A 26,082-nucleotide genomic window follows, 5' to 3' on the forward strand; every position below is an offset into this window, starting at 1 on the left:
GTTGTTTTTATTATGAATGTGACTACGTCAGTCATATGACTGATCCATATCGCTTACAAACTTCCTTGATACGTTGAAGGTTAGTGCTATTTATGATCTTTATTTATCCTTCAAGAATAAGTTATTTATCTCAAGTTTGGTAATTATTACAGGTAAAATGTCTATTGTTATGTTGATAAACGTAGCTGTGTATAAACAATGATACAAATCAAAAGATGTGGTGGTATAATCTCACCACTAGGAACTAAATGAAGTTAACAACGTGTACAGGCATGTCATTATAGCTTGTGAATAAAAGTGTCCTAAACATTATGCGAGTAAGAAATTCATCAAATTTGTTAATGTATAAGCAAGTAAGCAGAGTAGGTTTCAATAGTGGCAATGTCCTAATTGAAATTATAGGCTAAATATGAAATTTGTATATCTTCAGTAGGATGTAACACATGCACGGGCTCAGTTATATTAAAATAACTTAATCAAGTTTGATTGAAACACAATCTGTTTTCATGAGTCACCATAGTCACCGCAAATCTAGAATGGGTAAATATAGTAAACATTATTGTTAGATTTTTTTAACTTTCGCATGTGTTTGAACAGAGTGTATAGTTGGTTCCAAAATTCTAAATGCGACTTTATTTTATGGAACATTTATTAAAAGTAGCAACATATTCTCAGGATACAAAAACAAAATTGTTTTTGAAATTGTTTTTAATCCAATACACATGCCTATATTGTGAGGTATTCGAGGACTGGAACGGCCTTAAGGTAAGAAGAATAGCTTGAAAACTACTTCACGATCTCGTGGAGGTTAACTACATATATTCGTTTGGAATGCCTGATGTGGTATTTTCCTCAGTTAAGACTTTAAGATTTCTTTACTGTAGTCAAGGTGACTGACAAAACAGAAACACTTTGCAGAGATGTCATCATTGTATAACGTTACTAATAGTGTTTTGCATGCTTACTTACGCAAAGTAATCAAATATTAAAAGGATAACCTGAATTGGCAAAACATTGTTTTGGTCAACAGACTGCATCAACTACCACTAACCCGATATATACATAAAACCCGTATAACACATGCATACACAACATAAAAACAAAAAGGCAACGACGATCAGCACATGTTAAACATACTCGTACTCATTACAAACACAACATGTAGGTTGATTAGACAAGATTTATTGATTTTCTTTTGTAAATTAGTTTTGCCATTGTCATACGCAGCAAGATTAAGATCTGTTAATAAATGAGAAACGAACAACCTTGTAAACTATTTTGTCAAGCCATTTGAATCATTATTAAACTGTTTCGTTATACTGAAGATGATGACTATAAAGCACTTTTTAAAGAATTACGGATGAAAATCAAAACAGTGTTGAATAATATTTTATTGTTTTAATTTTAATTTCAATTGGTAATATTTTTCCTTAATAAAGATCAGCTTTTGATTTCTATCAATGTTAGTAATCCAATTCCCTTTGCTGAATTTTACAGAAAAAGTGTCCTCAACTACAGAAAAAGTCACATAGGCTGTTTTACCTTACCGTTTTGAGTTTCTATGGAAACAGTATTCATATTTTATAATACTCAGACTTATATACCTTCCAACAAAAGACTTATAAACACGTGAAAAGTACACCGATTGCACGATAGCATCATTCATATCGGATTAAGAATTAGGAACATGTAGGATTATTTGATAAAGATGTTTTCGTGTTAACTTGTATTTTGTTATCATTTAAAGTGTAATTAAGTGGGTTTTTTTTTGTCTTTACAGATTGTTGTTGAATATATCTTTATCTTTAACTTATCTGTCAAATCAAAAACATCAGATTAAAAACAATAGCAAATATTCAAATAATGTCAAATCATGGCTTTGAAGAGTCAAATATCAAATATATATGTTTATTATACTTTTATTCCTAGAAATATTCATTTTCTAACGTTATGGTAAAGAGTTTGGCGGTATTGGTTTTTTTTTATCACCCTTATGTATTAAAACATTAATGTGAACTTCTGTTGATTTTTTAGTTATTTTTATCTTACAAAATGGCTACAAATACGTCAGTTTGCGCTATATGTGATCTCCGGCATGTCACATCACGGTCCATGAATTGGTGTCCCGAATGTGAGGAAGTACTGTGTACTGATTGTAGTGAACATCATAGTCTTTCAAGAGGAACACGAAGTCACAAAACCATTCCTATATCACAATATCAATCCTTACCAACCTTTGTTACCGATATACAACAGTTCTGCATATATCACAATGAAAAGTATCAACAATATTGTATGACACATGAATGTCCAATTTGTTATAAGTGCATTAAGGAGCATGGAAAATGCATTGACGTCATTCCTCTTGAAGACGTTATTAGCGAAGTAAAGAATTCCAAGCTTTTTAGAGATTTAAAGCAGAGTATAGAAGATGTACTCAAAAACATCAAGCGGATTCGAGAAGATAGAGAGGGTAATGTTAAATCGATTGAAACTCAGAAGAAGACAATGACCATGGAAATTGAAAGCATAAAAACACAAATAAACCAACATCTCGACAAACTGAAAGAGGATGTTATTAAAGAACTGGAACAAGTTTACAATGATCATAACGGTCGCATTTAATCAATTATTTCTTCTCTTAAAGATCAGGAACATGAGATTAGACATTGGAGCACAGAACTGGAGCACATAAAGAAATATGCCTCCAATCTCCAAACTTTTCTTGGTATGAGGGAAATTCAGCCAAATGTTACTGATAAGGAAAGTCGTCTGAAGTCAATGACTGAAATAGAAGCCTGGAAAATGTTGATATACAATTAGCAATAAATGATAAGGTAAAAGATTTTCTTACATCTGTGGAGAAATTTGGTTCCATCAAAATTAAGAAAAGTACATCTGCGCTCACCAATATTGCTAGCAAGAAGTTTAGACAAGCTCAGATATCAGCACCAAACAGAATGCAATCAATAAACGCCATTACAGTTGATTTAAAAAAAAAAGTTATACCCATCATGTTCTTGGCCAATCGGATGTTCACGAACCCAAACCAGGAGATTTCTTTTCACAGATCACGGGATTTCAAACTTGAAGCTAGTTACATTGAACGCTGAAGGTAAAGCTGAAGATGAAATAAACATTTGAAAACCATACAGCGCCTGTGATGTAGCATGTGTTGATGAGAACAGAGTAGCTGTAACCACTGAAACAGAAGATGAAATAGACGGTCACGGTTACCATACAGGTATCTGTTTTATTGACCTAGCCGAGAAATATGTTACACGAATCATTGCACTACCTGGCTATTCCTTCGGCATTACATATGACGGTACATCATTGATCTGTTGTGTCAACGACAATGATATACATGTCATTCAATGTACAGATTACAGTGTTACAACTATCCCTAACACTTTCTTACCTAAGTTTTCATACGTCACAACACATGCAAACACAATTTTATTTACCAATCCGGATATACATAAAATAGTTTGCATTTAATACGATGGAACACCTGTATGGGAGTTTACTGATGAGGTTTTGAGGACGCCTTTCGGTATAACCGTCGACGGAAGGGGAAATATTTTCGTCGCTGGAGGTCAGTCTAGCAATATCATCGTCATTTCTCCTGATGGAAAACAATGCAAACAAATACTGAACAAGGACAATGTTCTCAATACTCCATGTGCAATTTTCTTTGATAAGCTAAGGAATCAGCTTCTAGTGACAAATAACCCATACGTAGCTTATCTTTATGATATTTCATATTCGTAAAAGTGCGTGTATTTAACAAAACAGTTATTCTCTCTAACATTTTATATAACAATAAACAAAACGTACACATAGCAAAACATTTTTTTTAATATACCTTGTAACAACATACATAAAATGTATTACAGATCAGAAGTTTAGCAGGTTGAATTAAGCATTTATCAAAGCAAATCAAACGAATGGACAACTATCATATTCCTGACTTGGTATAGGCATTTTCTTATGAAGATATGGTGAATAAAACCTGGTTTTATTTATAGGTAGCTAAACCTCTCACTTATATGACAGTCGCATACAATCCCATTATATTTACAACGACGTGTAAACAACACAAACAGACATAATGGGTAAAAATATCAAAAATAGGGGTACAGCAGTCAACATTGTGTTATTATCTAAATCACTATAAAAAAAATATATAAAACAAACACTAATAACATAAACTACAGCACAATGACACAATGACGGTATGTAAAAGTTTTTTTTCCTTTTCATACCAAATTTTGAAGTGACTATTCAGTTTGTCAGGCTATGAAAGGAGTTGGACTTTTCGAACACTTTGCATCTATTTACTTAGTAGTTAACGGCACAAATTTTCGGAATTTAGATTTTTTATGCTCTTAAACTTTGTATCCGATTTTGTTACTATTGATTGGAAGGCCACTGATGATTCTTTAACAGATAAGGTGCACGTCTCGGGTAACCAATTATATGTCTGGTGTCTTTGATGAGGTTTTTTAAAATTATAACAGAAAGGTGGTAAATATCTCAGTAACACAAACTCCATTCTTTACAATACTGGAGCATACATTTGTACACCTGAAACTCAAACATTCAACAGTTATTACCAAATATTAGTGTTGAATTCGCATTAAACATGTTAAAGTTAAACTTATTTTTTCTCTTCTTCATTCAATGTCTTTAAGATGTAGGGAAACTTTCATCAGTTCACAGAGTTCAACAACTTTTCAAACTGTGATTTGCATTTATGAATAATATAGTTTATTTTATTCTACATAAGAAAACGCCTGTACCAAGTCAGGAGTATGACAGTTGTTATCCATTCGTTTGATGTGTTTGAGCTTTTGATTTTGCCATTTGATTAGGGACTTTCCGTTTTGAATTTTCCTTGGAGTTCAATATTTTTGTGATTTAACTTTTTGATAATTTGCTGTGAATTAGTTTTCAGCTTATTTCCAAACAAACCGCAACTCTGTTATATTTTTGTTAAAAGTCGTCTTTCTAAGTCAGTCTGAAATATAATAACTGCACATTATCTCTGCAGGGAACATCAACCATCCTTACATCCTATTTATATTTGATTATTTTCCCACAGTTTTAGTTTGTAACCCGGATTTGTTTTTATCTCTATCGATTTATGAGTTTCGAACAGCGGTATACTACTGTTGCCTTTATTTACTGCTTTTGTATTAATAACTAGTTGCAAACATGCAATACTCCATGTGATGAAGGAATGGAAAGCATGTCACTTCGCTAGTGCTTGTATATGCAAAATCGTTCCTGGTTCAGAAAATTTAATAGCAGATTGTTCAGACAAAGATCTACTTATAAAAAAGAAGATGTGGTATGATTTCCAATGAGACAACTCTCAACAAGAGACCGAAATGACTCAGAAATTAACAAATATAAGTCACCGTACGGCCTTCAACAAAGAACAAAGCCCACAGTGCATAGTCAGCTATAAAAGGCCCCGTAATGACGATGTAAAACAATTCAAACGAGAAAACTAACGACCTAATTTATTTAACGACAACCACTGAATTACAGGCTCCTGACCTGGGACAGGCACATACATACAGAATGTGGCGGGGTTAAACATGTCGTCGGGATCCAAACCCTCCCCCTAACCTGGGACAGTGGTGTTACAGTACAAAATAAGAACAAACTATAAAAATCAGTTGAAAAAGGCTTAACTCATCAGATGGATAACAATACAAATACTACAAATATAAATGGACGTGGCCGGCTAGTTGTACGTATACTTAGTATACATAAGCTACCACACAATATTCAAGACTTGTTTCTCCAAAACAATAATATCAGTAGAATAAAATATGGGATTTTCGAAGGCAATTCTTTCTAAAGTCTTTTGATTTGTCTTTCCATGATATGAGTCAAATACGAAAGAACTCATTCAAAGGACTCACAAATTTACTCTCTTTAAATCTCAGCAACAATGATTTGAAATATGAAAACTGGTCGTTTGAATATTCATCCTTTCATTTCTTGGAGAATTTAAAACACTTGAATTTAAAAAGAAATGTCGATACATCATTCGTGCCAGATTTATGGAAACTACGATCACTAGAGTTGCAGATAAAATTGCAATTCTCGATGAGAGTTTGAAAACGTCTCTAATTTGGAATTTAACAAAATACATCACGTATTAGATTGGAAGCAGCTGAAAACCATATTATTGGAATGGAAGCCGCCACGGTACACTATTTGCCGGAGTCCTAAAAAAGTGAAGATGTAATTTACAACATGTTTACTATAGGGGAATATGTGCTTGATCTTACGGATCATCTGCCAATAACATCACTGGACATTTCTGATAATGTTTCTCCTCATAATGTTTTCACCTTTTACGTAGAGAAATGTCCTCTCGGAGAAGAGATTGTTTCTATAAATGCCATGAACAACTGGGGTTTTAATGAACTTTCAATTTTTGAATGGTGGAAAAAGAGATCTGATAATATCATTTTTCCTATGCCACAAAAAAATGATAAAGGTTATACTAAGATCAAGCAACCTGAAATATGAAATACCAAACTTAAGTTTCGGTGCAAATGAGTTAGAATATGTAAGTTTAAGTGGTAATGTCTTGCACACATGGTCAGGCCCAATTACTAATATAAAAAAATGACAGATTTATACTTATCGGCAAAGTTTTGTTCTAATATTTCAAAGATTTTTTTCAGTCCAGATTGCATCAATTTGCTTACTACTTCAAAACAATCTTTTAGGACTCGTTCTACCAACGGATTTCGACGGTGAAATATTTCAGAGCCTCCATAATGTCGTGAACATAAATCTTTCTAAAAAGAAAATGTTGAATTTACCAAATCTTTTATTTAAAGAGCAACAAAATTAAGAAAGAGTAGACCTCAATGAAAATATGACTGCTGATATCATATGAGACAGCTCATGGTTTTGAATTAAAGGAATAATAGAATATCTATGCTGAGAAAATATGCCATGAAAGAGTTGGACTCGATTGCCAAAATGATTATAAATCTCACTATTGACCTTGGTCAAAATAATCTTGTATGTAATTGTGATTCTCAGACCTTCGTCAAATGGATGATTAACCCACATACAATTCTTCATCATCGGGAAGAATACGAATGTACAACATCACAAAACACCATCAGTCTTCTGCAAAACCCCAGAGAAGTTTTCAAAACCATACAATAGGAATGTGTGTCATATGAAGTTTTAATAATTGGATTAACGACAGGAATATTGATGTTTTTTTTGTTATTCTTTGTGGTGGTATTGTATACAGATACAGATGGAACTTCGATATCTTTACTACATGGTCAAGGTCAAATGGCATGACCCCGCACCTCAACCAGACAACAAAGATGAACGACTTTACATGTATGATGCTTTCGTGTCATATGCAATGAGGATGACACATTTGTCTACCATAAACTTCTGAATAATCTAGAGACAAATGGTGGAATTCAATTGTGCTTGCATAGGTGTAATTTCCTACCGGGGAATGATATCGCCGCTAATATCACATCAGCAATTCATAGCAGCCGGAAAACTATTGTCATAATGTCTTCAAATTATTTACATTCGTACTGGTGTATGTTAGAATATAATATGGCTAAAATGAAGAGTATCTATATATGAACGCAATTGTGAAAACATCCTTTTCATAGTATTTTACGAGCAAATGTCCGCTTTCGATCTTCCACTTAAAATACTCGAATTGGTTCATTGTCAATCATATATTGAGTATCTAAATGATGAGTATGGCAATGTTGTCTTTTGGGAACAGCTTCAAAAGGCAATCAAATACTACTAGTAAATATGTCCTTTATTTGATGCCACATATCTTAAATTATATACAAGGACTTCCGGCATACATTCGGCTTAGTAAGTGTCTAACATTTAATGTTTTGTCTAAACAATATGTGAATAAGATTTTAGCTTCTTCTGAAATAGATCAAATATCTTTGTTTTAACAAATATGAATTACGGATTCCACTTTCTAGTAAGTAAACCAGTAAGTGTTATTATTTCGCCATACTAACCAAATATATGTATATAAAACGTAATATACCCAGTGATTTAAATAACCGCTTAGAGTTTAAAGTTATCCCGAGAATCGCCTGTTACAAACAAGATAAATTCGTCACGTAGTAACAAGATACTCGCAGGACAACTCACAAACAATCGACAACAAATTAGATATGCTTTTTTTTTGGTATTGTTATATTTATTGTTCTTTGAAAATGTGGATGATGTATTAATGCATACTGTGACTGTCAGAATATATGCCGAGAGTGTAATGGAAATTGCAACAATTTCTGTACCTTCAAAAACCTTTAAAAATGATCTTTGAATGGCCTTTCTACATTATAGTTTATTGACCTATTCAACAATTTGGATATTTATTACACATTTATCAACAATTGCATTATGTTTAATTGCTATTGAAAGTTCTCAATCTATAAATTTTCAATAGACATGTCATATTTCCATAATTTTTGAAAAGATAAGATATTTTATTTTATGGATAAATGTGAAATAAGTAGGATAAAGGTAATAGAAATAGGAGTATAAGGTTGAAAATTATTCCATGTTGTGATTTTTAATCATACACTCGGATATATCTTAGTAGCTAATATAAGAAATATATGTAATTAGTCCAGCATCACAGGAATCATCCTTTGATCCATTCATGAAGTTCGTTGTCTACAAATTAAGTCCCAACTGAGTGTACTACTGACACATTTTAAATTTTTAGCTTATTTTGTTCCTTAACTAATACACTTCTGACTTCTACTATCAGTTTTGAATTCTTTTTTTTTTTTTAATTTCACCTAAGTACATCCTTTAGATAATGCTAAAGTAGCTAAGTTAAAACAATATCAATTGGCTGGCATTTTATTATGTTTAGAAGCAATGGCTTGTTTCAAAAATTCATTGGAACACAACTAAACTCAAAAGTAAAAAACAGTTGAAACATGAAATGATGCAAATTTAAACTGCGATCAAGTCTCTTTCAAAGAAAAATGACATTAAAAAATCAAAGAAAAGGCATTTTACGTTTTTGCAAATAATTCATAGATTTGTTTTTCTATTTCAGCGATCAGTCTGCGGTTATCGATCAGTCACCGACCAGTCAATTTGGCGTCAAACTCACGTCACCAATCCGTCAGACTTATAGTAAAAATATTTGACTGATCGGACCGATAGACCTTTCTGACGGATTGAACTCTACTACGTCACATGATGAACTAATACAAATTACTGAATCTTAGTTTCGTTTCATTTAATTAAAATGGCGCCACTGAAAATACGAAACGTTCAAGTGGACCAAGAGCACAATTAATAATCCCGCTTTTCGTTGTCCACGAATATAGAGTGTATTTTTTTTTATTTTTTTTCTTTCCCTTCCTCACTCATTTCTAAGTTTTTTTTGGGGTGGAAATAAAAGAAGAGAGGTGAAATAAACTTTTAGATGTTGTATTTTAACTGATTTTGATATGGAAAGAGTGATTAGGCCAGGTGCAAAAAGGTGATATTTACAGTTTTCGGAACATCTCTTGACTTGTCCATTGGGGTATAGATGTGTATTGGCTAAATTTGTAAGAGTGATTGGTTCAATCTTTCTGAATTTTGGATATAATTTTGGACTAGTTCTATACATTACACACACAAAAGATTTGACAAAAATGCATGGTGCAATTGTTTAAATGAAACAAAACGTTATAAAGAACTAATAGGGGAATTTAATTGTGGTCTGTGGCCTAAGAGGTGAATTCAGGAAATATTTAATTTGTACTTTGACAACTTCCCTGAATGATCTATTGGTATAAATTAGTCAAACTACATGAGAATAAATGATTTCCACTTTTATTTGATAGCAATTTTGTAAAATGTGACATTTCAGCCTACATGCCCAAAATTGAACTTTTGTTGTTTCAATATTTTTACAAAAGTAGCATGGTTCATTTCTCTCTGACAGATTTTTCTGGTTTTCTATTTGTGTTTGTGGTATCTAATGTAGATGTTTAACTCATTTTTGAACACTGAACACAAAAAGAAGTAGATATAATCAGAATAAGAGTGCAAAATGTGCTGCTTTTATGGTCTTAGTCTAACGGTCAGTATGAAGCAAGTGAAAAAAATGAGGTTCTATGCACATACAAGTTGAATTCCTTTTAGTAGATTTCACTGAATCTGTATCAAAAGCACTTATTACTGGTTGTTTGGACTTGTCTGTTTCACAGACTACCTTTATTTTCTTTTGTTTGATAGCTAGTGGTTAAAATATTGGCCTTTTGAAGCTGAAATTTCATGCCGGTTTTAAAAAGTACAGTAAATAACTTTTCATCAGACAATACTGTCTACATTTATAGTTGGAAGTGACAGTCTTGTTGCATCCAGGTTCCATGTTTTATCATATCTAAGCAAAGATTTGAGCAAAAAGAAGCATATCTCCATCTCCCATATTATTGTATGCTTTTTAACATGCAAATGTGGGGAACGGCCTAAATTGACAACCTGTTTTTTTAAGCTTGACATTGCAGAAGACCATTTTATCTACATGTGTTATGATATTTAAAATTTATATTTCCATTAAAAGTACATTTATAACATGTTAAAGATTTTCTTATAACTTAACAACTTCAGAAAATTGTGGTAAGTGAAAAATATTACATTTCATATAAGGCCTCACTTCATTTGAAAACCTTTATTTTTTGGCACATGCTCATATAAAATTAACTTCTGGCCCTTTTTTATAAGTCTGATACATGAAGTTTGCTATCTGTTGCTTTAAATAGGTGATAACGTATAAATAGAGACATTAAAAAGTGCAAGGTTTGGTAGTTTTTGGTTTTTAGAAGCCCAAATTTGATAGTTGAAATTGTTCTTATTCAACGCCACAATTCAGCACCCAAAGTACTGATATAAAAAATGCCACATTTTGTATAATTGGTATCATATGTCTTTGAAACTTTGTAAACTGTTTCAAAATACACTAAGCTTAAATCATGCCAAGTTTTATTTAGAATTCGTCAAGTTTTAGACCCCTAATAGGACCAAGAGCACAATTAATGATCCCGCTTTTCGTTGTCCACGAATATAGTTCCTTTTAATTAGAGTGTATTTTTTCCTAATTTTTTTTTTTCTTTCCCTTCATTACTCATTTCTTAATTTTTTGGGGTGGAAATAAAAGAAGAGAGGTGAAATAGACTTTTAGATGTTGTATTTTAACTGATTTTGATATGGAAAGAGTGATTAGGCCAGGTGCAAAAAGGTGATACTTACAGTTTTCGGAACATCTCTTGACTTGTCCATAGGGGTATGGATGTGTATTGGCTAAATTTGTAAGAGTGATTAGTTCAATCTTTCTGAATTTTGAATATATTTTTGGACTAGTACCATACATTTCACACACAAAAGATTTGACAAAAATGCATGGTGCATTTTTTTTAATGAAACAAAACGTTATAAAGAACTAATAGGGGAATTATATTGTGGTCTGTGGCCAAGTACAAAAGTACAAAAGATCATCGTTTTTGGGGGGAATTATTCAGCAAAGTTTTAAGAATTTAAAAAGAAAAGAAATATGCAAATAAAACTGATTTTAAATATTATTATACAAGAATAGTGATTTTCGTTTTTATTTGGGTTATATATTTTCATACCCGAATGCTAAAACGATTTTTATCGCGATTGGGATTTTTTTTCTTCCGACAATGTTCTGGAAAATGAAATGACATGATCATTTATTGCCAATTTTTGTGTATTATTTTCAATATTTTTAAGTATTTTTATCCTTATAATTCATATAAAAAACTAATCTAGAGGCCTTTAAAATAACTAGTTACAAATAACATTGCTGAATTTTTTATAAGAAAAAAGAAATATTAATAATTTGTTAGAGTAAAAAAACTGTGAAAGACTTTTAATATCTTTTCTCTGATATTTATTTAATTTTGTGAAAACAACCCATTATTGCAATTGACATTGCATTATTTCTGATATAAAAGAAGAAATATTTGCATTTTTAAGTAACTCGAACACAAATTTAGTATCTGTTCCCTGAACTTCAGCATAATTTATGAAAAAGAACCAATTCTGAACTACAAAAAGTACAAAAATCCAATGGTGGTCAATAATTCCCATTAAAATAAAGAAATTATAGCATTCTTATTTAACAAAAACAAATGCATATTTATCCTTCAATTATTCACATTTTATACAATATTACTTATCTAAAGGTATTTATAATGACTGATTGCAATTGACGTTTCATTATTTCTGATATAAAAGAAGAAATATTTGCATTTTTAAGCATCGCGAACAAACATTTAGTATCTTTTTCCTGAAATTCAGCATAATTTATGAAAAACAACCAATTCTGAACTACAGAAAGTACAAAAATGCAATGGCGGTCTATAATTTACATTAAAATAAAGAAATTATAGCATTCTTATTCATCAAAAACAAAAGTTTATGCATATTTATCCTTCAATTATTCACATTTTATACAATATTACTTATCTAAAGGTATTTATAATGACTGGTTGCAATTGACGTTGCATTATTTCTGATATAAAAGAAGAAATATTTGCATTTTTAAGCATCGCGAACAAAAATTTAGTATCTTTTTCCTGCAGTTCAGCATAATTTATGAAAAACAACCAATTCTGAACTACAAAAAGTACAAAAATCAAATGGCGGTCTATAATTTCCATTAAAATAAAGAAATGATTTCATTCTTATTCAACAAAAACAAAAGTTTATGCATATTTATCCTTCAAATATTCACATTTTATACAAAATTACTTACCTAAAGGCATTTATAATGACTGATTGCAATTAACGTTCCATTATTTCTGATAAAAAAGAAGAAATATTTGCATTTTTAAGTAACACGAACAAAAATTTAGTATCTTTTCCCTGAAATTCAGCATAATTTTTGAAAAACAACCAATTCTGATGTACAAAAAGTACTGAAATCAAATGGCAGTTTATAATCTCTATCAAAATAGAAACTATTGTATATATATTCAACACAAACAAAAGTTTAAGTATTATTTTACTTACATTATTAAAATTCTTATAAACAAAATTTATCTTGAGGCCTTTGATATAAATAGTTACATAAACATTGCAATATTTTTTATCAAAAGAAGAAAAATTAGTAATTTTATACATTGCGAACAGCATTTTAGTATATTTTCTCTGATATTCGTTTAATTTTATGAAAAACAACTAATCCTGTACTACAAAAAATACAAAAATCAAATGGCGGTCAATAACTTCCATAACAATAAAGAAATGATAGCATTCTCTATCAAAATATGAAAATATGAAGTAATACAGTATAATGCGTGAACAGTAATTTATATACTTTTTATTTGTTATTGCGACCAAGTTGATTACAAATTAACGAGTAAAGGTGTCTTCTAAGAGTTCCGCGTGTATCGAATGTAAATACTGTGGAGTTCGTTTTACATAAGAATTTTAATTATACACGTATCCGTCCGATCCGTGCATATAATTACTTTACTGATCGATTGCTGACCGTTGTCACGATAACTCTCATATAGCTTATTTGACGTATCTGACGGATTATATGGGTCATCGATCACCGATCAGTCATCGATCAGTCAAACATCCGTCACCGATCATCAACGATCAGTCAAGTTCACGTCAAACAGTAACGCCTAAGGTTGCAAGTACTGTATATATATACATATATATCAACATTAAATTAACGTAAAGTCGCGTTTTTTATCTCAACGGTGACAGTATTTTTTATCTAATATCTAGAATAGTAATAAAGTTCATCGAGGTACCTGCTGATCCGTTTTGCATTGCACATGATGGTACATCATTGATCTGTTGTGTTCATGGCAATAATATTCATGTAATATCATGTAAAGATTACAGCGTTAAATACTGTTTATCTTGGGTATTCATACGTCTCAAACCATGCTGAAAAGATTTTTGTTTCCAATCAGAAACAACACAAAGTAATTTGTTTTCTATACGATGGAACAACAGTTTGGAAGTTTAAGGATGAAGCTGTTTTTCCTTGATGGATTACTTTAGACGACACGGGAAATGTGTTCCGTGTTGCGAAAAGCAATGTTATCGTCATATCACCTGATGGAAATCAACACACAAAAAAACTTACAACGGAAAACGGAAAACGGTCTGAGTGAACCTTATTCAATGTTCTTTGATAAGCTAAGGAAGCAGCTGTTGGTGACAAACCACTCATCAATTGCTGAACTTTTTGTCATTTCATATTTTTAAAAGTGTTTATGAACAATCAAAACATTACGGAAATATAGAGGAAAATACTAAAAAGGGACCACACTTTACTTTCTATTGAATCATTATCAAGATATTGACAAATTTATTTTAACAACTGATATTTTTCAATAGATGTTTGTTATGTTTTACAATGTTTTGTGTTTTGGTATCCGTTTGCAGTGTTTTGGGAGGGGGCACATAAAGTCGGTTGCGTTTTTTGTTGCAGCGTTAAGTATACTATACTGTTAGATTTCTTTGTTTATTAACTGATCAATGAGTTGAAAAGGTTGATATCTTGACGTCTAGATACATTTCATCAGATTAAAGTCAAATGCTATATGGGTGAACATTAACAGAACAGCAAACCACATACATAACATAAAAAGCATTAAAAATCAAACATATCGTCCTCAGCTTATATTAAGCTAGTAACACCAACACTAAATTTAAACAAGACGATGTGATATGTTTGCCAATGCGGCAGCTTCCTTCCAGAGATTAAGGAAAATGGGTGCAAGCAATTATAAGTTACCGTAAGGACTTCATCAATTAAAAAAATAAAAACAGTATATAAAATAACCAGGACCCAACGTGGCAAACTGTAAAAAAATCAGAAAATGAAAAAAACAATGGTCTGTCCTATGCTTATACATTTACCGAAAAACAAATATAGCAGACAGCAACATTTTGTGTATGTTTTATTTGTAAAATTCCCATATCCAAAGAATATATTAATTTGGAAAGCTATTAAGTGATCTTGATATTTTGATTTTGCAAAGTTATGTAACAGTAACTCATTAGCAAAATGAATTCGCGGTCTTAAATATTAAGATACTAGTATCGTCGTCTATGTTTTACTTTACTTATTGTGTCATATTCATGATTGTGACAGAATAACTTGGTGTGCATTTGTATGGTGAGTGATGCAGTCATTGATAGATTTTGCCCTATCAATGCAACTTGTTTCCATCAGTTTTTATTTGTTACCTTAATGTGTCAATTAACGATATCTAAACATCGGCAAATTACTTTCCTCTTAACAACAAGTCCATTCAAAGAATGTGATTTGGGGTACATGTATATACGTAATGTTCTTTGTTTCTTTTCTTACGAAACAGAAACTTACTTTTTTTACAAATATTCGTTGATAAATCGTCAGATATCTTCGTAGTCACATTTTGAACATGACAACAGATAAGCGGGAAATTAATCAATATTGATTAAAACAGTCAAACTTAAACAAACAAAACTTCTTTTTACATTTTGATAATGTTGTAAATTTTTATAAGGTATATCTTTTTCGACTTAAGGTAATAATAAACTTTCGTATGATGGTCTGGACCGAAGATCTTTATAACTATATACATTGTTTATCTTTTTTCGTCTCCTGTGTTCGTTATTTTCCAATTTGAAAGCTTCCTTCCAGAGATTAAGGGAAACGGGTGCAAGCAATTATTAGTTACCGTAAGGACTTCAGCAGTTAAAAAAATAAAAACAGTATATAAAGTGACCAGGGCCCAACGTGGCAAACTGAACAAAAAATCCAGAAAAAAAACCAATGGTCTGTCCTATGCTTTTACATTTCCCGAAAGACAAATATAGCAGACAGCAAAATCATATATCTTGGTAGTAACATTTTGAACATTACTACAGATTGGCGGAAAATTGTTTATCTTTTTTCGTCTCCTGTGTTCGTTATTTATTTTGAACTTATTAGGTTTTACATGTTATGGCATTGGTTTTTTTCTAGTTGTTAATTTAGGTGACATTATTTTTCATTGCTGAATGTTAAGCGTTATTCACTATACATCCCTTGACACCCTCAAATATCATTAAAGGTGAAAACATGCTTTATCATGGTGTTATACAGTACGTGTTATTACAAAAAAATGAGAAATTTCAAACATGTTTCATTGGCATAATTTGAAAGAAAGATATTGGTAAGTTTACTTTATCATAAGAAGATCTCTCTTCTAAAATTTTATTTTTGATACAGAAATGTTTCGTCAGGTCAAATGTCGATATATTACAATTTAATATTGTCCTATATAATCTTCAAAATTAAGATTATTTAATATTTGTCAGCATTTCCTTTAAAGGGGCATACTTAGCTACGATATATAAAAAAAACATAAGATATGCTTTTTATTAGTTCAATCATCACTGAATGTGAAAAAGTACTATAATATTTCACTTTAAGCAGCCAGTTTCCTTATTTTTTGTCAAAATAAGCAAAGACATATCGCTTATGAAATATTCACTAGCAAGTGAATAGTTCGACCACATTAAATCAGTATTCTTGTGAACTTCAATTTAACCCCTTAACTAGAAATGAAACAAGGGTATACCATTTGGTTTACTGGTTGGATCTTCAAAAAATCGTTCTTATTTAGGTAAAAACGGTTTTTAACCTTACATGTACAATATGAAATCATACAAACCTAGAAAAATCTAATTGCACGGGTTCGCTTTCTATTTATATCAGTCTTCGGAGGTCACCTCGATGTTTAATTAGATTTCGTCATACGAAATGCTGATACACATTTTAGAGTCTGTGCGTTGTAAATCGATTATTTAAGACTTTTTTTTATAATTAAGATATACATTTTAGTATGTTGAAAATCAAATATGAGAACTTGAGTCTAATCGGTGAAATTGAATTTGACAGCTCATACCCATATATTTTGAAAAGGAGTGTATAACTTGTATCAAATGTTGTATATGCTGTACATTGGGATATTTTGTCTGTGGTGATATTATGGTTTATTATATACTCAGTTGTATGTGTATGTGTAATAAAATTGAGCACGTGTAACCAAGGAAAGCAAATTTAGTGTTTTTTTTATTCTAGTTGTATAAACATGTAGCAAAACATCATCTACTAAAATTCAATAGTTTTTGTAATAATTTGAAATGTTTCTGTCAATTTGAGAAATGAATATAAGGTTAAGTGTAGAAGATACCAACACGCCGTTCAATGTTAGAAAGAACTTAAATACATATTTATATAATTTATATATAATTTATACAGAAATTATAAATTTATATGGAAATGATATATAATTTATACAACGTATATAACCAATAAAGAATCAAATTAACACGTATAAATGGTTCGAATTAAGGGTAATATGAACTTATGAAAATTATGTATAAGTAGTACCAGTTTCCAAACAGTTCCACACAATGGGTAGATATTATAAGGAGAAAAAAACATGAGATCAATGAAATAATGTTAATGGTATGAAACTTTTGATTGATTCAATTATAAACCTTAACTTTATTATTTAATTTTGACAGTTATTTCATCAAAAATGGCTGCCAATACATCAGTCTGTGCAGTATGTGATTTAAAAGATATTACAGTATCGTCTTTATACTGGTGCCCTGATTGTGAGGAAGCACTTTGTTCAGACTGTAATCAACATCACAATTTATCTAAGGCAACACGAGGACACAAAATCATCCAAATCTCGCAATATCAATCTTTACCTACATTCGTAACCGATATACAACAGTTTTGTATTTATCACAATGAGAAGTTCCAACAATATTGTACGGAACACGAATGTCCAATCTGCTACAAATGTATTAAGGAGCACGGAAAGTGCGATGAAGTCGTCCTTCTAGATGACGTGGTAAGCGATGTGAAATCGTCAGAGCTGTTTCGAGATCTAGACCAAAGTATGTTAGACGTATTTGAAAACATCAAGCGAATTCGAGAAGATAGAGAGATTAACATTAAATCTATTCAAACCCAGAAGAAAGAAATTATCATGGAAATTGACAAAACAAAAACACAGATAAACCAACATCTTGACATACTCAAAGAAAATGTTATAAAAGATCTCGAACAAGTATGTCTAAGTCATAACAATAACATTAAGAAAATAATATCTAATTTAAAAAGTCAAGAGAAGGAGATGAAACTTTGTAGCAAGGAAATTGAGAAGTTAAGAAAATATGCTTCCGATCTCCAAACCTTTCTTGGTATGAGAGACATCCAGTCAAAAGTAAACGATAGCGAAAAGCGACTCAAGTCAATGATTGAGAATAAAAGTCTGGATAATGTTGATATACAATTGTCAATAGATGATAGACTACAGGACATTCTTACCTTGGTCCAGAAATTTGGAGCAATTTCAATCAAGGAAAGTCCATCTGCTAAGATCAATTTGGTAAAAAAGAAAACAATACAAGCTCAAATGTTAATACCTGACAGATTGCAATCAATAACGACCATTTCAGTTGATTTGAAAAGGAAGTTTGATACGACATGTCAAAAGTCTTGGGGATGTTCTATGACACAAGCAGGGGGATTCATTTTCACGGATGCTCATTGTTCGAATAAAAAGCTAGTAATATTGAACGCAAAAGGTCAAACTGATTATACCATCCAACTTCCCAACTCATATACAGTCTTTGATGCAGAGCGTTTAAATGAGAACATAGTAGCGGTAACTACTGGCGAGTCACCCGAAGAACACGAAGGACAACGCTCATCAGGTATCAGCTTTATTGGCCTGTCCAAGAGAAAAGTAATAAAGTTCATTGACCTACCTGGCGATCCGTATGGCATTACATTTGACGGTAAATCATTGATATGCTGTGTTGAAGAGAAAGAGTTACATGTGATATCATGCACAGACTACAGTCTTACTACAATACCAAACACTTTCTCACCATGGTATTCGTACGTCTCAACATATGTTGACAAAATTTTCTATACACATCCGTACATAAATAAAGTATATTGCTGTTTAATCGATGGAACGTCAGTATGGGTGTTTAATGACAAAGAAGCTTTACAGATGCCCAGAGGAATTTCTGTAGACGACAAAGGAAATGTTTTCGTCGTTGGGGAACGTTCGTGTAATGTTCTCGTCATATATCCGGATGGAAAACAATACAAAGAAATACTGAACGATAAAAATGGTTTAAGTAATCCATTTGCTGTTTTCCTTGATAAAACAAGGAAACAGCTGCTTGTGTTAAATAAACCTTACGTTGCACACCTATATAAAATTTCGTACTTTTAAAAGTGATCTTTATTGATTAAAGATGTATGTTCTCTCATCTAAAAAAAAATGTACAGATTGCATATATAGCGTAAATACATTTTTGTATTCTAATGCATAAATGATATATAAATGTACTGCAGATCTACTAATGCGCTATTACATAGTTACATTTTCAAAAATAGGTTCGAGCTTTGATTTTTTTTATCTTTTATATCCGTATTTTTTTTATTTATTTACTTTTTTTTGTTGTTGGTTGGGATGGTGTGTTATGTATTTTTGGAGGCTGCTTCTTAGAAGAACTGTTTTTTCGTAGTTACATCTTCAAATTTTATATAAGAAAGGAAAACAAAACGGAAATAATATATACATTCCACAAAAAACTACATACTAAAAATAAAGATATTGCAAAACAATAAAGATGTGGTACGATTGCCAATGAGACAACTCTCCATAAGAGAATCAATTGACACAGAAATTAACAACTATAGGTCACCGTACTGCTTTCATCAATGAACAAATCTTGTACCGCATAGTCAGATATTATCTGCCCTAAAAAAACAACTTCTTATTGTATGCAAACAAAAAACAAAAGATGGAATTTGATCAGGACCTTTCTCTGATCCTTCATTACATTTGATCGTAAATATTTAAAGTGCTCCTTTGATAATTATATACCCGATGTCGGTAAGCCATTCTTCACCTCATGATCATCATTCAATGTGAACTGGAAAATACCTCAAGGTCAATTTTTAAGGTAACCTTGACCTTATACTTTATACCTTGTTATTAACCGTTATAGTAACATATGTCTCGAATAGTGGAATATGTTTTCGTTATAAAGGCGCAACTTTGAAGACATTCTTAGCTTTAACTCTAAAACTAAAGGTCCTACACCCCAATGGAATCTTTTGCAATGACATCGGCAACCAATGGCATAACAACGGTCATAAGGTCAAAAGATCAAAATCTTCTTCTTCATCATCTTCTTCTTCTTCTTCTTCTTCTTCTTCTTCTTCTTCTTCTTCTTCTTCTTCTTCTTCTTCTTCTTTTTATTATTATTATTAAGTGTTATATAAGATGGTGACAAACAAAGAAACATGAAATGTGATATTCCTGAGTGAAAATAAAGAAAAACAAAATCTAGAATTATCTCCCAGGTTTGTGTTTTTTCTTAATCTTCAATCGTTTGCGTATTCATATATACTACAATTATGTGGATGAAATTTCAAGCAGCTACACTATTCATGTTTTTTACAAACTCTGTGGGAATGGATCAAAATTGAAGGGGAAAAAAACAAGATACGAGTGTCCACAATAAAGTGCACAGGTAAATAAAAGAAAGAAAAATATAGAAATTTTTAGTTTTAGTAATTTTATAGGGTTGTAATAGCGTTGACCGTGCGCACAACGCTGTTACACCCCAATAAATTTACAAAAAGAAGCATTCAATTCTTAAGTGAATCGAAACTAGCATTTCCTAGAACAAAGAAATGAATAATTATACTTTTTATACCACCCCGCCCCTAAGTTTTTATCATTATTGTTCCTTAAATTAATTCAAAATCCTTTTAAACAGAAATGATGTTAATCCGAAAACATTTTGAGCATTTTCTACAAAGATATGAGCCAATCAGGTTTGGCCCTCATTAAAAGATAACGTTACCAATTTTACTGCAACAGATATGCATAAATAAAAGTTTCAGATGTCTGAATATTTATATATTTTTTTTTCTGCATAGTTTACAAAGGTTTTACTTTCGAGTTGTTAAATACTTTCTTGGATCAACTTCATCGAACTCAACTAAATGATTTTGATCAGAAGTGTTTTCATGCCTAACCTTTAAACAGAAAATTTATAGCCAAAAATTTAAATAAATATACAATTCTTACTCAAGAATTGGTAATTTGAACAAATTACCTATAGCAATTAAACGACTTCAAGAATTATATCAAAGAAGTATGAAGACAGAGTTATCTGTTTCTTATTAGTATATGAAATAGCTGTCCCACAGCTTAATCAATAAGGGCGCCAATAAAATCAAAATTTATTACATGGCATTTCAAGTGTGACGTTACCTAAACAACTAGTATACAAATACATAAAAGTTGTTTTGGCAAACTTCATTCGGAGAGCCTTAATTAGTGACATGTTACTAGTATTAAGAAATGACTCAATTACACAATTATATTTTTCAATTACAAGATCTCTATTTCAGGACGCTGAGCGCTTACATACATGTTCATATATACATTTTCTTATTTTTATATTAACCCTCCCAAGTTGTTGATGCGTCTGTCCAATGTTAAGATCGTGTAATTCAGTCATTGTTTGTTTCTGTCTATATTAGTTTTCTTTCTAGAGTGCGACTTCCCAGACTTTTATCGTACATCTAAGATACAAATTCGAACAATACGATGTTTAATTATTTACATCAGTTTAATGAAACTTGCCTCTAACTTGCAATTTCAAATTCAAATTATACAGTATATGTAACCAGAAGTCAACTGTTGCGGCATTAAATATAAACAAGGTTATAGGATTTTCTTTTAAGTTCATTTGCCCTTTCCCCTCATATGAACAATTGACATCCATTGTTGTTTAACTGTCATTGTATTTCATCATGCACTAGAATGTTTGATTATTATCTTGAAAACTAAAATGGATAAAATGGATAGACAGAAGCACTTAAAAAATATGACAATATGACTGAAATCATCTCCTTACAAGATCTAAGGTCCTTAAATTAGGATGTTTTACTTATTATGCCCCTTTTGCATCAGAGAAATGTACACATGAAATCTCTACTAACCAAATACAATATTTGGATGTTACAATATTTAAAGAAAACAAATTTGAAACAACAGATATTAGATATTAAATTATATCGCAAACTTAAAGATATTTACCAATACTTAGAGAAATTGTCTGCTCACCCAGGCTACGTATTTAAAAATAATAATTTACCGACCAAGTTAACGAGTGTTTCACAAACGTTTCGGAATCTCTCCGCACCGACATCCGATTACCGACCTCTGTCCCAAAGCTCTTTTATGTGAAGGTCTGAAAATGGAATCAACACGCACCTGTCAGTTCGTAAATAAACGATTTTTGGATTCTCGATTGTACAGTTAATAAAAGTAGGACGTGCTGGTTGTACGAGAAAAGGTTGAAATGATAGCCTCACGGGTAAATATGTGTTATGTCTCCTTTTTATTGCTGCTTTAATCATCTGGTAAAACAATCCCGGGTAACTTTCGTAGATTTCAAGCAGACGACACACTAAACCGGTAGCTGAAAAGGCCATAGGAGGGGGGTTTAGGGGGTCCTTTATTCCCACTTCTCCATAACCCAAGTCCCTCTTCCCTTCCCTTGCTCCCAGACGAAAATCGGACAGAATATTTTTTCCAACATATCCCATTTTTACCCCCCTTTTCTTCTCCCGCTGCCCATTCCTTCATTTCCATGCCCAGACCTCCCATACGAAAGGTCAGTCTTTTGTCTCGATAAGGAATAGACATACTCATGATACTGGTTTTACTGATTAAGTTACAGAAAACATTCAAACTTTAAACATTTTTATGAAATGGAAACCCTATCATTTGCCAATCTCTTACCAATATTATATATACAAGACACAGAAAAGATACTGCATGGGATATGACAGTGGTGGACAGGATGATTTTTTTGCAGTTTAATCTAATGCTATGCAAGTTGGTTTTTTTTTCGACTTGACTTTGGTACAAATCAACATACAAAAAGTTTTGTACACATAAAAAAATTCCTTCATTTTTGTGTTGCAGATAATTCATTTTTATCCGGTTTTGGGCAATATTTTATCAGGTCCTTCCAGACTGGGATATTCATTTTCAAAATCCTCCTACCCCCCACTTTTTTCCCACCCAAGAAAATCAATTGGTTGTCCCTTAAGATGGTGATGATCCTTGTAATCTAGTATTACTGCAAACCAGGGATCAATGCAAATATTAATGTTATCATTTACACCTGTAATATGATCATGTTTTATATTAAAATTGAAAAATCTCAACACATTCTATCTCTTAATAGATATAAGAAGATATGGTACGTATGAGTGCCAATAAGACAACTCTCCATCCACTTCACAATTTATAAAAGTAAACCATTATAGGTCAAAGTACGGTCTTCAACACAGAGCCTTGGCTCACACCGCACAGCAAGCTATAATAAATGGCCCCAAAAATTACTAACTGTAAAACCATTCAAACAGGAAAATCTATATAAAAAACGGGAAACGGGAAACATTTATGAACCACATCAACAAACAACAACTACTGAACATCAAGGCCATTTACTTTATTTATCTTGTTTTTAAAAGTGGAGACACGAAAGTATTGTTCAGTTAGAAATCATGGGCTTATTGATATCATTTATAATACTCTTCTCTCTTGTTCTTTGGACTAACGCGGGTGGTGTTAAAAAGGTGCTGCTGTTTGGTGGAAATGGTCTTATTGGTGCAGCCAGCGTAAATAAAATGCTAGAAAATGGACACGATTTGACTTTGGTTACCAGAGGAAACTGGTACTGGGACACTGACGATACTATCAAGCCACGGATAAAGCATTTGAAATGTGATCGAATGAAAAGTTTAATGGATTGCTGGAGTGCAGAACAGTATGATTTTTATGATGCAATTGTAGATTTCAGTGGTTTTGATCCGTATATGATCAAGGATACATTGAAACTTCTGCAAGGTAAGTCGACTTCATATTTTTACGGAGGTTCTGTTCGGATGAAAAGAACCTCAATACTATTTTAGGTCATATAATAAACACATTCCCCATTTCTGTTCTCAATTTTATCTTTTTTATAATGTATCATTTCACATGTGAAATTATCGGTTTTTATTTCACTGAGAAATCAGGCAAGGTAATTTATTGCAACCAATGTAATAAATATATCCAGTGAATTTCAATAAATAAAAAAAAAATAATAAAAGGATGAGGTGCAACACTGACTAATTCCGCCGGTAACTTGCATCGAGATCTTAGTTTGTTATGTACATGGCACATTTATCCTTTAATCTATATATCTATATTAGTTATAAAGACTCGTATCAAAGTCAATTAAAAACATGGATAACAAAATTTATGATAATTGCAATAAACCTTCAAACTTCAGGCGCGGATCCAGCCATTTTAAAAGGTAGGGGGGGGGGGGGGGGGGGGTCCAACCTTAAGTCCCGTTACAAAAGCATTAGTTGTCAAACAAAAAGGAACCCCCCTTTTAATACATGCAAACCAACTAAATGCAGAAAATGTTGCCATATGCAAAGCATTTGACAAAAAAATAGCTATTAAATACGTGTCTTTGGCGTGCACAAATATGATTTTTTTAATTGCAGGACGAGTAGGGCGTTATATCTACATCAGTTCTGACTCTGTATACGAGGTCTGCACGAAAAACCATACTCGGCCAACGGTAGAGACCGATTCTGTACGACCGGGTGATATACCAGAGCAGGAGATTTTGAACAAGAAAGATGATTACGGACATCGGAAATTTTCAGGGGAAGAGGTTTTGGTAGAACAGAGAAAGCAAGGTGGGATGCCATACTTCTTCATCAGATTGCCGGATGTTATTGGATCACGTGATAACACGTACCGTTGGTGGATATACCAGGCTTGGTTGCGATTATCACCATACTTAGAGACAGAAATATCTATTCCGAAAAATCTTGTTAACTTTCCGATGAGCTTCGTTTATGTTGAAGACGTTGCAAAAATTGTATCACAAAGTTTGAATTATGACAAAGACCTTTTAGACGAAGCATACAACTTTGCTTTTGATGAGACGCCAACGCTGCCAGAAGTTCTTGAAATGATGAAAAAATATATGGAAAAGCAAGATATTGATATTCAAGTGTCTGACAATGAAGATGTTGTTCACTTATTTCCGTCCGTTACAAGAGGTCCAATATGCTGTGAAAAAGCAAAGCATAAACTTGGTTTTAAGCCCACGTCTTTCGTTCGAACAGGCTGAAAAGGAAACGGTTGATTTTTATGAACAAGCAATGTTAAGTAACAAGTTTGAAAGAGAACGGTTAAGTGTATTAACAACGTTGGAAACATTTTCACCTAATAATCCTAGAAACGTTTATATAGGACTCCGAAAAGAATATGGTTTAAATATAAAAAGTAGAGAAGAACTGTAGTATCGGATCCAGTTGATATCCTTGTTCATTCGAGCGTCACTGATGACTACTTTGTAAACGAAACACTCGTTTGGCGTGCAAAATGTTAAATTGAAAAAGGATTAAAATCGAGAATGATGTAATATATTTTTTTATAAAATACAAATTTCCTGACATATTGACAGCATCATGAAAAAAATTCCAGGATTTTTAAGTAGTATTATAATTTCAAATGCTGGAATTCCAGAAAATTCTGGCAATGGTGAAAAATATTTCCATGGATTTTTTTTTTCACAACTGATGTCTTCCATAGGGGGGGGGGATGGTTTATTTCTGGAATAGCCCATTAAATTGACCACCAAGAAGATGTAGAGAACCACCTCTGGAGAACCTTAACATTAATAAGTAATACTCACCAAAGTTTCTCTATAATTAACGCTATTTTCTGTTGGATAATTTCAGAAAGATGCTGATAAACTTATTTTGTGACACAGATTATTTTCTTGTTTTGGCGCGAAATATATTCTTACTCTTAATGCTTGACGTAACAAAATTTGTATAGAATTATATTTAACTAAAGC

General features: G+C 31.9%; 1 protein-coding gene across 1 annotated transcript; it reads left to right on the forward strand.

The window, feature by feature from the left end:
• The first annotated feature begins 22,793 nt into the window (after positions 1–22,793).
• LOC127706838 (uncharacterized) lies at positions 22,794–25,358 on the forward strand. Its single transcript, XM_052211555.1, has 2 exons — positions 22,794–24,062; positions 24,713–25,358. Exons 1-2 carry the CDS (start codon positions 23,720–23,722, stop codon positions 25,348–25,350), a joined length of 981 nt encoding a protein of 326 aa, XP_052067515.1. The 5' UTR covers positions 22,794–23,719; the 3' UTR covers positions 25,351–25,358.
• Positions 25,359–26,082: the final 724 nt, after the last annotated feature.

The sequence above is a fragment of the Mytilus californianus genome, unplaced genomic scaffold (genome assembly GCF_021869535.1).
Source record: "Mytilus californianus isolate M0D057914Y unplaced genomic scaffold, xbMytCali1.0.p SCAF_6, whole genome shotgun sequence".
In the NCBI taxonomy this organism is placed as follows: domain Eukaryota; kingdom Metazoa; phylum Mollusca; class Bivalvia; order Mytilida; family Mytilidae; genus Mytilus; species Mytilus californianus.

What these genes read in the sequence shown, in the direction of transcription:
- LOC127706838 (XM_052211555.1), top strand. Translation starts at nt 23,720, where the DNA reads ATGGGCTTATTGATATCATTTATAATACTCTTCTCTCTTGTTCTTTGG. An exon ending in TACATTGAAACTTCTGCAAG is followed by an intron (nt 24,063 to 24,712) that starts GTAAGTCGACTT and finishes TTTTAATTGCAG; the next exon opens with GACGAGTAGGGCGTTATATC.